The 18,030-nt window shown below is 41.6% G+C and overlaps 2 protein-coding genes and 1 pseudogene across 2 annotated transcripts; 2 read left to right on the top strand and 1 right to left on the bottom strand.

The window, feature by feature from the left end:
• Positions 1-3,185: 3,185 nt before the first annotated feature.
• Positions 3,186-4,933, bottom strand: LOC146457810 (uncharacterized). Its single transcript, XM_085091552.1, has 2 exons — positions 4,923-4,933; positions 3,186-3,980 (listed from the first exon to the last, which is right to left on the bottom strand). The coding sequence occupies exons 1-2, from the start codon at positions 4,931-4,933 to the stop codon at positions 3,275-3,277; spliced, it is 717 nt and encodes a 238-aa protein (XP_084947678.1). The 3' UTR covers positions 3,186-3,274.
• A 5,940-nt stretch (positions 4,934-10,873) lies between these two features.
• Positions 10,874-17,036, top strand: LOC146457809 (uncharacterized; annotated as a pseudogene).
• Positions 17,037-17,132: 96 nt separating this feature from the next.
• LOC146457808 (uncharacterized) lies at positions 17,133-17,771 on the top strand. The gene has a single exon (XM_085091551.1). It carries the CDS (start codon positions 17,133-17,135, stop codon positions 17,769-17,771), a length of 639 nt encoding a protein of 212 aa, XP_084947677.1.
• Positions 17,772-18,030: the final 259 nt, after the last annotated feature.

Genomic DNA, 18,030 nt, shown 5'->3' with positions numbered 1-18,030 from the left:
TGGATGGTTTTTAACGGCAAAACCGCGTCTCTGTATTCCCTCATGACGAACCTTGCAATGATGGCGTGAGGGCGCGGCGAACTATTGTTATCACTATTTCGCGACGGTGGTTTTCCGACACGATGCACAGCATGAAATCTTATGTCTTGTGGGTCTATCTTTAGCTCATTTTCGATTATATTGTAGACTATATCAGAGCAATTTTGGTCAGCCTCTTCTGGGATGTTCATGAACCTTAAGTTTTCTCTCCTTGTGTAATCTTCTAGGGCAACGAGACTTTCTTGTGTTCTTTGTTGTGACGTTTTCAGTAGCGCAGTTTCAGCTTGTGATTTGGCAAGCTCCTCTTTTAATAACTTGATTTCCTGTGACTGGCAGTCGATCATTTCTTGATGTGTCCTTTTTGAGTCTTTGTGAATCTTGAAGTCTTCCTGGACATCTTCGATCGTGGCCCACGCATTCTCGAGGGATTTTTCGATCTCTTTGATTGTACATTTGACACCTTCCATTTCTTGTATGAGTTCGCATCTTAGGGTTGATACTTCAGTGTGCAGATAGTTAAAATTATCCTCCATTCTGCTTTCTATAGCGCTAAGTTTGTCTAAGATGACTTTTAAGGACAGAAGTGAATCTGTATCGGCTTGGTTGTCCATCTCACTGCGATTTCGCTTCGGTGTAGGTTGAGAGTTCGAACTTGAGCTTCATGAGCCAGGGTCCCAAAGGGGGGTTCCCTAGAGCCCTGGAGCCCTGAAATATCTGCTGTGGAGCCCGGAGCCCTATCATTTTACTGACTGGAGCCCTGATCCTTTTTTGGCTGTGGAGCCCGGAGCCCAAAGACATTTTGCGCGGAGCCCGGAGCCCAGCATTTTCAAGTTTGATTATTCGAGTTCCCAGATTGCATTGAATCTTGACTACTGCCTTTTTGTGTTTGTTTGTGCGCATTAACGGGCATAAAGAAACAGAATCTGCAGAGAGGACAGTACATAATACAAGTATACGCTGTTATCTCAGTTTAAAATGATATGCAACAACTTATTTAGTGATTTAATGAAAACTTTGTTATAATATTGTAGTGAGCGGGATAAAAACAACTTTAAAGTAACCGGATGTTCCTTTAGCAGTTTGCTCGCAGGCCGATCAGTTACAACAAATTAAACAAAAAAAAACTTGACAGATCATTTTGAAGATACAAATAATAGTTGATGAAGATTAATAATTTCAATACTTACCCAGTCCAAATAGATTATATTGTTTACTGTTCATCTGATTCATGACCCTTTCCATCCTGACTTTCGGGTCTTCACCGAGCAGGGTGCATAGCAGGGTGCATAGACGAAATGACGGTTAAATGGTTTAACCAAATCCGCTTCGAATCCCAGTGTTTTATACCCTCACAAAAATTCACAAACTGGTCTGTCAACCCCATTTAAACAAGGTTAATATTTAATTCACTTTTAAATAATAGGAGATAAAATAACTGGCTGCTTGGGTTTAAAAAATTAATCGGAATTGCTGACTTTTTTATTTGCGTATTTGATTTAGCGTTAAAAGTAGAATTTTTACAGATCAAGATTGTAGACCAGAGTGGAGCCCGGAGCCCTAAAACAGATGATGTGGAGCCCGAGAGCCCTGGAATTTTCGCCTTGGAGCCCTGCATTTTTAAGGCTGGAGCCCTTGAGCCATAAACCTCTTTGGGACCCTGATGAGAGTTCTGCTCGTTTCGACATTCAGACACACGGTTAAGCTTTCATAAATAAGTCTCGTAAACTTCAAACTGCTGCCGAAGGTCCTCTGGATTAGTAAGAAGAACCCATGTAGGCTTTCCCGGCTAAGACATTAAAGAGTGGGATAAACGTGTCTAGCAGCCATCTTGACCCCCCCTGAGTGAATTGTCGTTGACATCATTTTGTTTTTGGTTTAAAAGGTTTCAAACCAGTTTGATTTGCATTTTCCTTTTGTTTCAAATTCTGATAATGAATTACATAAAGGATAAAAATCAGTTTGTTTGAAAATTTTCAAACCAAAAACAAATTTATAAACCACAACATATACACAGTCAACTTTTTTTCTGCATACAAATAATGTAGTTTTTGCAGGTCTTTAAGTCGACTATGCCAGGTCATTTCCTTGCCTGCCTGAAGGGATGATTATCATCCGACTCTTGATTTTACTATGAACGGGTGTTACGCCGCAAAATGTAACAACTAACGCCAAAATCTAACATTAACGCGAAATGTAACAACTTTTGACGCAAAATGTAACAACTCTGGTCTTGATATATAAAGGAGATTTAGCCTTCTTGTCAAGCTAAACATCTCTTGACAGGCAAATTATACCAACCTACAGATCACATGATCAGTTCAAGATTTTCTTTTCTCAAAATGAAAAGTTCCGTTCTTGAAAAAATTGTTTGTGTTTGTCATGCCAATTCCCTGTCTGTCCGTCCATGCTCTAGGACGGACGGCAACTCAACTTACTTTTTACGGGGAGGCGGCGTGGCGTAGTGGTTAGGGCGCCGGACTCGTAATCCGGAGGCCCCGGGTTCAAGCCCCGCTCTGACCACTTGGATTTGTTTCACGGTAGCCCCGTTCTCAAATCCCATGTTATGTTCAGTTTGTGTATTTATTTCACTGGTTTTAGCGTCCCCAATTAGCGGTACAGTGCTAAATACTTTGACACTTAAATAAAGTTTTTTATTTATTTTTTTTTTTATAAACAAACAACAACAAAATTCGCACAGTATGTCCGAAGGCACGAAAAATTACCAACACCTGTAAGCCACTGTTGGACACATTAGTCACAAGTAACATGACTTTGGAAAATTGCTTATATTTCCGTTATCATACACAATAGAAGCACAAACCTTGGATGCCCTGGTCAATATCTTCGTTATTTGAAAACAAAGGAGCTAGTATACTGACTGGATAAACTATAACATTGATAAAAGTAAACGATTATTTCTGCAATGTAACAACTAACAAGGTTCTAAAAATCGAAGGTAAAACGGGAACGCTAAACACCATATTATAAAGTTTGAAGGGTAAGCTTTATCACTGATATTTATCACCATAGTCATTTCTTTTGGCTCTTCCAATAGATTCGCAAGATGCTATACCAGCCAAGTCCTGATGCAATAACAGGGTTCATACAAAAAAATGCAACCATTTTTCATGGACTTTTCAGGACTTTTCAAGGACCAAATGTGATTTTCAAGGACCCCAAACAGGAATGTAATTTCAAGGGTGGCAAATAAAAATAAATATACGTACATTCCAAACTAACAGGTTTTCAAGGTCACAAGTTTTTGCTCCATCTTTTTCTCTAGGTTCTGCAGTTCACTTGTCTTTTCCTTGGAAGTTCTCCTGAGAGAATTTGATTGTGTCACAAAACTTATACTTCCAGTTGATTCAGCCTTCTCGGCCAAATTATCCGCTGACTTAACTAAAGAATCAATGTCTTCAGTCAATCTTCTCTTCTTTTCTTTCAGCTCCTCAATTTCATCCAACAAAGCCTTCCTCTTTCGATTTTCTTCTTCAGATTTCTTGTTTTGCCTTTGTTGATCCAGATACCTTTCATATCGTTTTCTAGCTGAAGCACATGAGGTAAGCAAAGACTGGGTGATTGGTACATTCAAGATGCCATCAACTGCATTAATATGATCACACACAAATCGTTGAGCCACAAGTGATTGATTTGACAGATTCTTAACCTCTAGCTCCTTATTTACTGAGAAACCTCTCTCAACAGAAGCTTGACCATGAGAAAGGACTAAAAGGAGCTGTACGACTTGAAACAACTTCTGGTATGGCTCAGTGTTCATATAAATGCTGAACAGTTCATCCAATCTGTCAGTACTGAGGTTGAAGTTAGAGAACTTCTCAGAACCAAACGCTGGGATGTTGTCCAGAAACCTGGTGTACTCCTGAATGAGGGCATCACAATCACTTTCTTTGATCCTTCTGACGGCCACAAGTTGGGACACTCTCAGTTTAATTTTAAATATCGCAAATTTTACAGTGAGATTCGGTATATATTTTAAAAAGAATTAGTGTTTAGCTGATTCGTTTGACTAACCGTATTCTAAATTACCATTCGTACTCTAGGGACCCGAAGCAACCCTATTCTTTGGTCATTTCAATAGTGTTGTATCCCTTCGGAAAACTTGTGTGATGTCAAATATCGACAGGCGTCATACTTTGTAGACACCAGTTCCCCTCTTACATATCTTTTTAGTGTCCAGTGCATTTTCGGCCTGGGTGACGCGCTGTCTCTAATGGCATGTCATCACGTTGGAAAAGAGCACTCTTTCACATTTCAGACTGCATTCATTAGTCAATGTATAGGAGCCGATTCTGCTCCTTTCCTGAGTTACGTCAACAGACCACCATAACCTGTTACTGGCCCTATCTACCCTTGACGGGTAGATAGGGCTCCTACATCCTACTCTGGCAATCTAGTCTAACGCAGAGGCAATCTCTGCGGGCTAAATCCCCTAAGCGCTTGGTGTGCCATTACCCTCAATGCTTTTGGAAGATGTGTTACCACGCATGACTGGTTCACTGATCTCGGTCACAGTCCGTCCATTAATGACCTAGCGTCCTCGTTTACTACCCAGCTAAATGACGCCATTAATCGGATCTTCCCTTTCAATACATCACTCCGATCTGGTATTGTACCTGCAGTCTGGAAAGAATCTAATACAATACTCATCCCAAAAATACAATCACCTATGGATGAGGGCGACTTCAGATCTATCTCGTTGACTCCTTGTTTGTCCAAAGTTCTCGAGGATTTCATAGTCAAATGGTTAATTGACGATGTCAAGGACAAAATGGACCCAAATCAGTTCGGATGTCTGAAGGGAACTTCAACAATGTTTTGTCTACTTGACATGATTCACAACTGGCTTACGTATCTCGACTCACCCGGACGACATCTCCGCCTTTGCTTTCTTGACTTCTCTAAGGCTTTCAATCAATCAATCAATCAATCAATCAATCAATAAACTTTATTTACCCTCGAATTTACAGTGTAGCACTAAAGTGCTAATATCTTTGAGCCATTGCATTGGGTACAATGTACTAATAGAAGAGCTTCTGGTCTTAGGCGTTCGCACATCTTTAATACCGTGGATTATAAGCTTTCTGACTAGCTGTCAACAACGCGTTAAGCTGACTGGCTCGATCTCTGACTGGCTCCCAATAACTGCCGCCGTTCCCCAAGGAACAAAACTCGGCCCAATATTGTTCCTGGTAATGATCAACAATTTGAATATCCCAGATCCCAAACCCTGCACTTGAAGTCTGAAGGGCTTGTAAGAAATAGCAACCTAACCATCCAAGCCAGTCTCGATACCATCGCCTCTTGGAGCTCCGGTAACTGGATGAAACTTAACGCTAAAAAATCCAAAGAAATGCGGATTTGCTTCCTAAAGGATCCCATAGAACTCCCTCATTTGAAGATCGATGATGAACAATTAGAGCAATTAAAGTACTTGGTCTGGTCATTCAGAATAATTTAAAATGGAACAATCACATTGAATCTATTGTCACCAAGGCTTCTAAACACCTTCATATACTCCGAGTACTCCGTTGAGGGGGCGTTGAGATGAATGATTTAATCACTATCTATACCCCCCTGATTGGATCCGTACTAAAATAATGCTGTGTAGTATGGCACCACGCTCTTCCCTCCTACTTCTCACAAGAGTTTGAATGCATACAGAAACGTGCGTTCAAAATCATAGTTCCCGTGCTTTCATACTCAGAAACTCTTCATTTCCTAAATTTAAGAACATTAGACGAACCAGGTAGTGAACTTTGTGTTAACACTCTTGAAACGATCTCAAAGAGGAGGACCTCTTGTTAAACATCTTCCATTGACGAGACATCACTATCAAACGAGAAGCACTAATAAATATACATAAACTAAATGTAGGACAGAAAGATTGCGCTGTAGTTTTTTCCCAAGCACTATTTCAGCTGTCAACGATCTTTAGATTTCTACCTTTTTAGACTTTATATCCATTTTTTAAAACTTGCATAAGTATGAATTTATTTGTAATTTTGATATGAAACTTATTGTAACCCAGTCGCTCATGGATTAACAGTATGTAATTTTTATAGTTGTACAATTGTAACCACATTGTAATTCAGATTAACTGTGATGATGGAATTAAACTTCTTTTGTTATTATTATTATTATTATTATTATTATTATTGTTATTGTTATTGTTATTGTTATTATTATTATTATTATTATAAGGAAAGCTAGCTTACCTGCAGCAATCAGACTTATGGCCAGTCGATTAACCTACCACTTACAAGCTGTTATAGCCTTGCGCAAACTGTTTAGTTTAGGTAATTTTTTTCAAGTTTTGGTGAATGGACCAGCATAACTAAGAGGAGGAAGAAAAAATAAAGGCTCGAAAAGCTGTTTCATGTATATCTAACACTGTCTAAGAATAGTGCTAGCCTGCAACCGGTGATAAACTAATATTGGGGCTTACCAAAGATGAAGCATGCAAGGAAAGACGAAATTCCTTAAATTAATTGTTTTTTTTTTCTTTTGAATTTTGCAGTTTTGTGTTTCAAAGCTAGAGTATGTACTAGTTCCAGGACTAGTGCCGAGTGCAGCTTTCAAGCATTTTAGTCCTCGCCCATGCCCGTGACATACTATGACAAACAGATGCCTGCAATGAGGGATATTTTTGGTTTCATACTAGGATCTATGGCATTTAAAGATGGAAAGAATTAGCTAAAGGATGTGTAGTGATCTTCATCAGTAAGTACTGATACTGCAACGGCAACGCTCCCAACAACCATGCCTGCGCGCATTCGCGAATAAATAATCTGGATTTTAGCAAGGGAAAAATAACATAACTAAAGATATCACTTTGTTTATTGTTGTTGTCGTTGTTGCCTTGAGCATGTTCATGTTCAGTCATCAAGCATTTCGCATTTTCACCCTCCTCCACCCCCCTAAAATGTCCAGGACATTCTATTGTGTGACGAACAAATGGCTCCCTGCAATGCAAGATAGACTGAAAGCAACGACATTTTTTGTCATTCTAACATCGATCAGACGTAATGTTTTCGTGCACTGTAAACCAAGCAATACTGACAAATGACTTAGCCATCGAAGAACATGCAGTCTTGATGAAATTCTCCAAAAGTTGATCAAAGATTTGTATTCGACCAGTTTGCGTGGTGACTACATCGGACGTTTAATACAAACAGCCGGCTCAAACTTATGCAACGAACGACCAGAGAATCGTGCTAAAATGGCATCTGGACCTGTCTTTTACAGCATATTATAAGGTTAGAACATTTCAAAATGTTTTTCTATGCGCTTATTTTAACCTAACATGGGTCAAGACATGTACATGGACCAAAAATTATGTCTGACCCACAACTTTACCAAAGTTTACCACAGGGGGTCAAATATTTGCATTTTGTACGGACTATGAAAGGCTCTCACGTCACTCTTAATCATTTGCCCAAAGAAATTTTTACAGGAATCTATAGACCATCCTTCTAACATTGAACCACCAGAAGCTTAATCGTTTTGACGGTGGTTTGTTTTTTGTGATTTGTTTTCGCACGCGAGGCTCTCAAACCCGTGTAACAATTTAGTGCCTCAAATGACGATTTTAACGGATTTTCGTTACTTCCGTTTTTCTTTGAAATAAAAGGATATTTCACCAAAAAAACTATACCGTGATTTTAATTATATCCTAACCTGTCTGACGTTAAAATATGAAAGAAACCGAATTTTCCACCCTTGCCACAAAATTTAGAATTTGTCTGATTTTTACAGACAGGCGCTCTTAAGAATGTCTTGGGGACTGTAAGCTGCGAATACTACTGGTAACCATTCTTTCCAAGACTGAACTGTTCCCTTCCGTACCTCTCCCGATTTGCTGCTGACAGTCATTCCCTTAATGTTGTATCGGATCTTGAATTTTTCTAGCCATCCATTTGAAGCTTTAAACTCTTGCTCCATGCCTATTTGAGCGGCTATGGCACAGGCTTTCTGCTGTAAAATTGTTCCCAAACAGGAATGTTCTTACTTCTAGCCTTTCTGAATTACTCCAGCATTGCCAAGTCAATGCCTTGAAATCTGCATGTTCTAGCTTTTGTGCTGGCCGCATTTCCACCAGCCGTGAATTTATTGAGCAGGTTTTGTTGATCACGGAGGATAGATTGGATCTATGTTTAACCACATTGAAACTAATCTGCAATATTTTGCAGTGCTGTCGCTGGATTTTTGTTTTTAAAATCTATTACTTCTACCTTTTCTTGCAAAGTCAATTCTTTTCGCTTAGTTTCGCCATTGCATATTGTTCACGACATCGAAGTGATGAAATTTATTCTGTAATCATGTTTTATTAACAGTCTAATTTCGATTCACACTTCTAAATTTTGGGAACCAGTCAGAAACCAGCGGTACCACACCTACAATTAGCGGAACGGAAGGAATAGAAGAATAGTTTCTGCATTTAACACCTCAGTGCTTTTCCTTCAGTTTTTCGGTCTGAAAACAAGTCAACGAGATATGGCTAGCACTCAATCATTTAGCTTTCTATCATGGATAAGAGGGTTTCATGTCTACAAGGGGAGGTGGACGCCTCACAATGGAGAAAGTCTACAACTTCAACCAGAACCTGAGAACCTGAAAGACAGAAATGCAGTCCAGAGAAGTGCTTGGATCTTACATAACACCCAGCTGTCTGTAAAGATAGTCTTTCAAGTGAAAATGTTGAGAAGAAAAGAGGTAGAAAAAGGAAAGCAACAACTGGAGAGTCTTCAAAGAATAAGAAATATTGATGATAAATGGCAATGACATGTCGATATATAATTTTTACTGATTGAAAACAAATGATACTATTATAGTATGAACAATGAGACAATTGATTACAATTTGAAATGTAATGACAAACAGGAAAGCCTGTGGAATAGGAGCTGTTATCACTGGAGTGTCCGTAATAAACAGGTTGAGTTTGTATGAATTTGCTCTCTGGGACCAAGATATTGTGTCCGTATTATAGAGGGTCCCTATTACAGAGGTTTTTTTTTTACAAGGAATGTATGGGCATTTTCCCGGGACCAAGTGAACTGTCCGTATTAGAGAGGTTCGACTGATACAGCAAGCTACAGAAAGATTTACAGGCACGCTTGGAAGCACGTGATCAAGTGCTTCAATTCACCATAGAGCAAGTGAGAAACAAGTTGAAGAAGCTGATAAGCGACTGCAAAAAAAGTGGCCCTCACCAAGACAACAAGAAATATGGATGCTTGTTTCCCATGTTATTTTCTCTTGTTAAAACTCGGGATTCTTGTCAGCCCAAGCGAGCGGTGGAACAATGGAGCGGCCGCAGTGAAAAACTATACAAACGGTCTGGTGCAGGAAGTCCAGCAGAGAATTTAGGAGAGAGTGAAGGAAGCATGGATAAGGGATCATTGGATGACAAGAAGCTTTTTGTCACAGTCAAAAGTCGAGGGCAAAAGAAAAAATGTTGCCTCAAGTGCTGTGGAATGTATTGAGAAGTTGTTAGAGAGAGACCCAACCAAAAAGCTCCTCAAATTTTATTTTGAAGAGAACGAAAAACCCAGAAGGCACAAAATGCAACTCATGCAAATGATTATGTCAGTTCAACAACCAATTGAAAACGTTTAGCTCCTAACTCAAGTTAGCTCCCTGCAGCATGGTTTTATGGCTGTACGGTCGCAGCATGCTTATGGATACATGGAGAGTGGAGGCATGCATCAGGTGCTAGGCAGAACTGAACCCAGTGTCAGAAATAATTCTCCAACTTTTTTTAGCCTCTGACTTTTATTTTTTGTCACATTTTTTAGTGAGCTTTCCTAAAAGTAAACAGTAGAAAACAACCTTTTTGCACTGAATGTGTTGGGATATTTTAGCTATATTGTGTGACAGTGATTGTGTTACCTTATTCGAACTAATTTTCGCGAGGCTTTAATTTCGTGATTTTCGCGATTTGTGAAAAATCGCGAAATTAAAGATTCGTTAAAATTAGGATACGCGAAAATTAAACATGCGAAATTTAATACACTTCTATAATTGCTTTAATCAATGATTAACTGCGTTTTTAGCTACATGGTAATTGTCATCAGTCTATTTATCTTCCACTTCAGCACTTTCTTCATCCGAATCGCTTCTTCAATTCATTTCTTCTTGTACATGTAGCTCTTTCAAAACATCTTTCGTGCAGTCATCGAACTGTGTGGCATAGGTATTTTTAAAAAATCATACTTTTACAATTGACTTTTACAATGACTTTTATTAAGTACCATATTGCAGTAGCATTTGATTGATTTGTAGTATTTGCTTGATTTGTCTGATTATCAACGCTATTTCTATTGCGTAATTGCAAATCATGATTGTAAATCAATCGTTATTTAAGTGATCATTCAACAAAAAACGGTTTTCTAAGTCTGTCTTTTGTCAATTTTTGCGAAATTAAATGCCCTAAATTTACCTTTTTTTGCAAAATCGCCAAAATTAATGCTCGCAAAATATTCGTGTTCCAAATTCGCAAAATTAAGTGCCCGCGAAAATTAGTACGAATAAGGTATGTGACTTCCGTTTCCGGTATTTTGATAAGACAATAGAATCAAGTTACTTGTATCATATCAATTATCGCTAGGGGTGTGTCACGCCTGGGTACGTACAAAAGGATCAGATAAACAATGTAATTTTACCAGAGAGACTTGAGATTTGAGACTAACTACTAGAGAGAGAAATTGTGCTGTAATAATTCAAGGACATTAAATCGTGAAGTTTGCGAACACTGGCTGATACTGACTTAAGGCATTCGCAACACAGTGGCACCTCTGATGGGACTCGTCTGGAAATGGAGAAACTACAAGAAGACTTGAAAGGTAAACGTAATCTTCTGTTGTTTACATTGGGTAAATGAGAGAGTGTCCTTGGAACGGGAAATGTACAAAGTATCAAACGCCATCGGGAGGCGCTTAGTTCTATTGCTGACCAGATCGACGCTTCAAAGCTACAAGTAGTCGAAGAGATGTTCAAATGTAGTGATTCAGAAGAAAATATCGGAGACTGGAGCGACGAAATTGAGAAGGAGATCGGCGAAGTTAACACTCGCGTAACTTATATTAATGAGCACTTGGCTAGCTTAAAATTAGAACAAGACACTAAAACACAAGAGAGCGAGAACAAGATTAAGGCAAGGGATCGCTAAGAGCAGCTGCGATTTGAACGCGCGCAACTAGAACAAAAACTGGAGTATGAACAGAAAATTGAAGAAGCAAAGAAGAATTACACAACAAAGAGTGAAACTAAAGCCAGCCCCGCCCCCAGCGAGGGAGTGCGCACAAAATTACCTAAGCTAACTATCACTAAGTTCAACAGTACTCATACAGATTGGCTCCGTTTTTGGAACATTTACGAAGCAGAAATCGATAAATGCAGCAACATGGCAGCGGTGACGAAATTCGCTTATCTGAAGGATCTGCTAGAGCCTAAAGTAAGAGCGAGGATAGATGACCTCCCATTCTCAAGCCAGGGGTACGAACGGGCCAAGAACATTCTTAAGAACAAGTGTGGGAAAATCTCAGAGATAGTGAATGGATACGTCCAGAATATAATGGGGTTACCAGTAACCCAGCGAAAATCAATTTTATTAAGCGCTCTCCTTCAATGTTCAAGCTCTCGAGACACTGGGCAAACTAAGAGAAGTTAATGGTTATGTTCGCATGTCAATCGACAAACTACCAGGGATTCGAGGCGATTTGGTCCGAATGGACGAAAACTGGCAAGAGTGAGATTTCCCGAAGTTTGTTTACGCTTTGCAAGGATGGACAGAACAAAATCCTGTGTGTACAATGAGATCAAGTGACAAGCCCTGGTGTGACTCCAATGCTTTCAACACCCAATTAGATGACGCGCGCCCTCCTTGTGATCGTGGATGTGTTTATTGCGACAGCACTGATCACCATCGCCAACAATTCTATTGTCTTTCGCGACACGTACTTACGGTGCCAAAATTTGCAAAATGAGGCATAAAGATGGTGAGTTGTTCCCACGGGAGTAACAGGTAACTGGCTTCATTGTTTCGGGCTCGCGTCGTGTTCGCTTCGTTGAAATAGGTGCTGTCAATCAAACTTTTAGATGTGGGAAGGTGAGATAAAATTGACAATAACAGTCGGGATAAAAAAATCTATTCATGCACCGCTAGCGGTAAAAGAACAATAATCTAAGAACTCTGCTTGAGCCGAGCAACACCAGTTCCTGTTGCATTTAATGTGTAGTATTCATAGTAGGTGAAAAAATACACTTCTGGCTGCGTTTCACTTAGCGAAAAGAATTTAAGGCCAAAAAAACGAGATCGCACGGCGCGACGCTCGTTGCCACCGGATATGTTACGGATCTTCTTCACGATGTAACCAACTCTACTATTTACGGCGATTCCAACGCGGGCCAACGAAGATGACGAAAGCTTGTACCCAATTTGAGGCAAATTGTATTGAAGAGCTTCAAAGACTTTGTCTGGGTTTCCACTGAGTTTACGCATCTGCCAGAGTGCCTCTCCATTTATTTGTAAATAAAACATTGGGTTGTATTTTCCAATCAACGGAGTTGACATGTGTAGGAATGCAGGATTGATCGGGGATTCTGTGAGCTCTGAAAAGAGCTCCCGATCAATGCGCTGCAATTCTTGTAAAGAAGCCATTTCGAGAACTCAGAAGCAGTAAATACTTTAAGCGAGTAATGTAGTCGAAAGTGACTCTATTGAAGCGGTAAACATTTAAAGTACCCCGCGTCAGTGTATTCTTATTTAAATAATGCTTTTGTTTGAACAAAGCCTTTGAAAGTTTTTTTTTTTTGCATTCTAAAGGCGATCATATTTATTAAAGAGAGTTGTACTCACAAGCTAGTCAGCACGTGGTCAATATGACTACTGAAGGGTCATAGCGATTGCAGTAATCAAGGAAATGTCATGAAATCTAGTAGCATGCAGCGCAGGCGACCGGTTATCACGTAATTAAAGTTCTTTTTAAGTGACCTTTCATGCGAGGCACACGCCATTTCAATGCTTAATTACAATGACTTGCCCACTATTGTTTGTGGAGGCGGAGCTATGAATTTATTGGAACTTTCGCGGTAAGTTTAAAACGATAGCTCGACTCCCGTGGGAGTACCGAAAAGGTTGAACTCGCAAGCAAGTTCAGAATTGTGGGGGTAGGTCTCGGAAAAACAGGAAAAAATAATACTTCTAACCGTCGGATTCCTGTGAAAACTCAGCTGTGGAATCTTCACATGTCAAACAAAAATAACCATATGAATAGTTTCTTGCTTAACCCTTATTTCTTCAAAAATTTCGTCCAAAAGTGTTAGTCCCATACAAACGGAGTGTCGAAATAGCTACTTTTGAAGCACGAAATAATAATACTTCTAAAGCAGCTACAAATATATTGAAGGTCACATTTGCTTTATTAACATCTCTTCTACAAAAGCCATATGAATAGTAACTGGTAAACGGAACAGAACGCTCATAAAAGAAGAATTTAGAAGCGCTACTTCGTATTTTCTGCCAACTTTCTTTATTGTTTTGTGTGCTTTGTGTGATGAGATTTCAAATTTAGCGCCAGCGAGCGTAACAAAAGTCCCAGATATGTCGCGGCATTGTGGGCGATGACAAGCCACACGAATGCACCAAAGGTCCTGATCCAAACGAGAGAAGAAAGATCTTTCTGAGAAAGCGCCTCTGCTTTAACTGTGCTGGTGATGACAGTGTGTCGGGATGCAGAAGCAAGAAAACGTGTTTGTTTTGTAAAAGAAGACACCACACCTCCATCTGTGACAGAGGAAACACAGAACACTCCATGACAGCTACGCAAATTGGCGATGGTCCTGTTGTGTACCCAGTGGTTGTTGTCGAAGTCACAAGAATTAAATGTCGTGCACTTTTAGATTCAGGAGCAGGAAGTTCTTATGCTTCAGCTGCACTTCTTGATAGAATTAGAGCAAAACCGCATCATTTTGGGCTGCGCAAGATTGAGATGATGCTGGGCGTGACCAGTCGAGTGATGGAAGTCTATCGCATCAAACTTAACTCAGTGAAGGGAAACATTGAGATAGAAGCAGAAGTCACTAAAGCAGAGAAACCTCACTTCATGCTGATAGACAACCCTTAGTACAAGAAGCTCGTAGAGAAACACCCTCACCTAAAGGGCGTGTCAATGGATGACAACGATGAGAGACCCCGCCTACCCATGCACCTCATCTTAGGGAACAGTGAGTGCCCCAGAAACAGTACTACCGAACCTCAGCGAGTAGGAGGAGAATGGGATCCCGTAGCGAATTACAATAAGTTGGGGTGGACCATCACCTCGCCTGGCAAAGAAGTCGACACTACCAGTATGGTCCTCACACAAACGTCAAGAGTCGACTATGAAGATCTTTCCAAACTGGATGTTCTCGGGTTGGCAAACTCACCTTCAGGGGATCATTCAAGGAGCAGCTACAAAGGAGTGAAGAAGGGTGGTACGAAACCGGTCTCCCATGGAAAGGAGACCACCCTCCCTTGCCAACTAACAAAGACGGGAGCCTACGCAGACTGGCTAGCCTTGTACGGAAACTGGAAAAGACCAACACCCTCAACGATTACAACGCAGTGATCCAGGAGCAGTTAGCACTAGGGATAGTTGAGCGCGCCCCAAACACTGTTGAAGGAAGAGAGTTCTATATTCCGCACAAGGGCGTCATGCGTGAGACAGCAGAAAGCACGAAGCTGAGAATTATATACGATGCCTCTGCACGGGCCTGGAACGGGGCGCCATCACTTAATGAATGCCTAAACACTGGTCCACCATTGCAGAACAAACTTTGGAGCGTTTTAGTTTGTGGACGATTCAACCGAGTTGCTGTTACTGGAGACATTAAGAACGCCTTCTTGCAAGTTCAAATCAAATGTGAAGAAAGGGATGCGCTCAGGTTTTACTGGTTGAAGGACATAGAGAAGAAAGAAGTTGAGACACTGCATTTTACAAGAGCGCTGTTCGGGTTGGCCCCTTCACCCTTCCTGTTAGCGGGAGTAATTGACCAACACTTGGGCACATGGAGCGAGAAGCCTCCTGATATCATGAGCGAGAAAAAGAAGAACCTATACGTCAATGATCTAATCAGTGGGGGAACCTCAATTGCCAAGGCCAGAGAAAGCAAGACGGCAGCCACAGAGATTTTCGCTGACACTGCGTTTGAACTGCACAAGTGGCATTCTAACAAGCCTGAGCTAGAATTCGCTGAAACGGAATAGAATGCCAGAGAACAAACGTTTGCTAAGCAACAGCTGGGGATACCAGAAGGAGGAGGTGGAGCGACACTCTGGCTGAAGTGGGACAAACGAAGAGATGTGCTAAGTGTCGCTGTGCCTGCTGAGAAAGGCGACAACAGTAAGAGAGGAATTCTAGCCAAGGTAGCCAGGATTTACGATCCACTCAGAGTAGCGTCCCCCCTCACGTTATGTGGAAAGTTACTTTACCGAGACGCCTGCAACCTTAAGGTCGGGTGGGATGAGAAGCTGCCTCCTGACCTTGCTGAGAAGTGGGAAAAATGGGAATCGAGATTACCAGAGAGAGTCACATTCGAGAGGGCTCTGGTCAAGTACCAGGAACCAATCAATAGCATATCTATACATGTCTTTGGAGATGCAAGTGGACAGGGCGTAGCAGCAGGAGCGTACTGTCGTATCTCAACCCTCAGGCATCACAGAAGGCATTGTCGCTGCTAAAGCTCGTTTGGCCAAACAGGGCCTTACTATACTGCGCCTGGAGTTGGTCGCCTACCACGTGGCAGCAAATCTGGCCACTAACGTAAGAGAAACTCTGGAAGGTTACCCAGTTAAGGAAGTTTACTGTTGGTCGGGCAGTAAAGTTGCACTCCACTGGATTAGAGGAGAAGGCGAATACAAGCAATTTGTGCACAACTGGGTGCAAAAGATTCAAGAGAAGAATTGGATCACGTGGCGATAGGTGCCCACTAAAGAGAATCCAGCTGACCTACGGAGTCGTGGAGGCCCTGTAGCACAAGACAACGACCTCTGGTGGCATGGTCTGAAATGGCTCTCAGAATCAAGTGCTTGGCCAGTTGATGTAACCACAACCGCGACAGCCGAAACTCTGGCATAAGCAAAGACGGTACGAGAGATATTCAAGCTTGCTACCGACCATGAGACAGATAAACTTGATGCAGTTCTTCACAAGTATGGGTTCTGGCGCGTGCTGCGTATCAGCGGATGGGTTGCGAGATTTGTCTGTAACTCAAGGAGTCCACCCCGTGAAAGGAAAGCGGAACCACTGCCCACTGAAGAACTGAACAATCAAAGAAGACTCTGGAAGAAGAGAGCACAGCTGGAAGGTGCGAAATCGGAGAACTACGAAAGAGATAGCCTGCAGCTCAACTTGCAGCTAAACGACGAGAATCTCCTTGAATGTCGGGTAAGGATACAAGGCGTCTATCCCGTGTATCTTCCAGATACAGCAGTCTACACCGAGAAATTTGTAGAAGAACCTCATGAATCTACTCTACACGGCGGGACACAGTTAACAATGGCTAAAGTATGAGAAAAGCACTGGGTCCCGCGCCTAAGGCGACTAGTGAAGCGCATCGTGAAAGGATGCCCAGGATGTAAACGATTCCAGGCAACAGCCCTTGCAGTACCACCCCCTGGACTACTGTCGCGAGATCGAACCGAAGGATCATCTCCCTTTCAAGTTGTGGGGGTTGACTATGCTGGGCCAATCAAGTTTAAAGCCACAGACAAGCGCAAAGGGAAGGCCTACCTTATCCTGTACGCCTGCAGTTTGACCAGAGCACTGTATCTAGACCTTGCAAGGAGCATGGAGACCAACAAGTTCCTGCTAAGCTTAAAGGGATTAATAGCAAAGCGCGGGAGGCCAAGTACAATCTACTCAGACAATGGCAGTACTTTCATTGGAGCAGCAGCATGGATGAAACAACTGACGAACGACGACAGGCTTAACGATTAAATTGCACGACACCAGATCGCATGGAAGTTCAACTTAAGCCGAGCTCCCTGGTGGGGAGGCCAGTTTGAGCGCATGGTGGGGCTGGTCAAGGTAGCTATGAGGAAAACTATCGGAAACGCCTACCTAACCTTAGACGAATTGAAAGAAGTCCTACTGGATGTAGAGACAGCGTTGAACGGTCGTCCACTGTCCTACATCGAAGAAGACGTGCAGTTGCCAGTCTTAACACCAAACTCATTGCTCTACACCCAGCCAAATATTCTACCTGAAAGGGACCCATACCACAAAGAAGACCAGCAACTCAGACGGGGAGCAAAATACCTGAAGAAGTGCAAAGACACGATGTGGAGCAGGTGGACAAGAGAGTATCTTCGTGGGCTGCGAGAATGTCACACCCTTAAGCATAAAGACTTCCCTTGTGGAGTTAAGAAAGGAGATGTGTGCATCATCAAAGATGAAAACAAGGATAGAAATAAGTGGAAGCTTGGAATTGTGGAGGAGCTCATAACAGGTCGTGATGGCGTCGTAAGAGCTGTGAAGCTGCGCGCGGGGAGGAACCATCTGGAGCAAACTGTACAGCAGTTGTACCCGCTAGAGCTTTCCTGTGACAGGTCTCAAGAAGCAGAGAGACCTCCTTTGAATGCTGAAGCGACTGTGTTCAGACCAAGGCGAGATGCTGCAGTTGCAGGTAGACTACGAGTCCAAGAGATTGCTGAACGTGACCAAGACGACTAAGAAACTTTGTTTACACAAATACTGTTTTGTTGGACCGTTAAAGAGAGGAACGTTGATTTTATGATTTGAACATTGATTTCAGAATATAAGGTTTTAACGAAAGAAATTAGGAACTTTACTCGAACTGTATTTGCTTCCGTGACGGAAACAAATAGGGGAGTGTGTTGATTTATTTTAGCTATATTGTGTGACAGTGATTGCGTTATGTGACTTCCGTTTCCGGTATTTTGATAAGACAATAGGGTCGAGTTACTTGTAT

This window comes from Pavona decussata, unplaced genomic scaffold, assembly GCF_977016875.1.
Source record: "Pavona decussata unplaced genomic scaffold, jaPavDecu1.1 SCAFFOLD_237, whole genome shotgun sequence".
Taxonomy (NCBI): Eukaryota; Metazoa; Cnidaria; class Anthozoa; order Scleractinia; family Agariciidae; genus Pavona; species Pavona decussata.
Note: the sequence above shows the minus strand (reverse complement) of the source record. Positions and strands in the feature narration are given on the sequence as shown.

What these genes read in the sequence shown, in the direction of transcription:
- LOC146457808 (XM_085091551.1), top strand. Translation starts at nt 17,133, where the DNA reads ATGAGGAAAACTATCGGAAACGCCTACCTAACCTTAGACGAATTGAAA.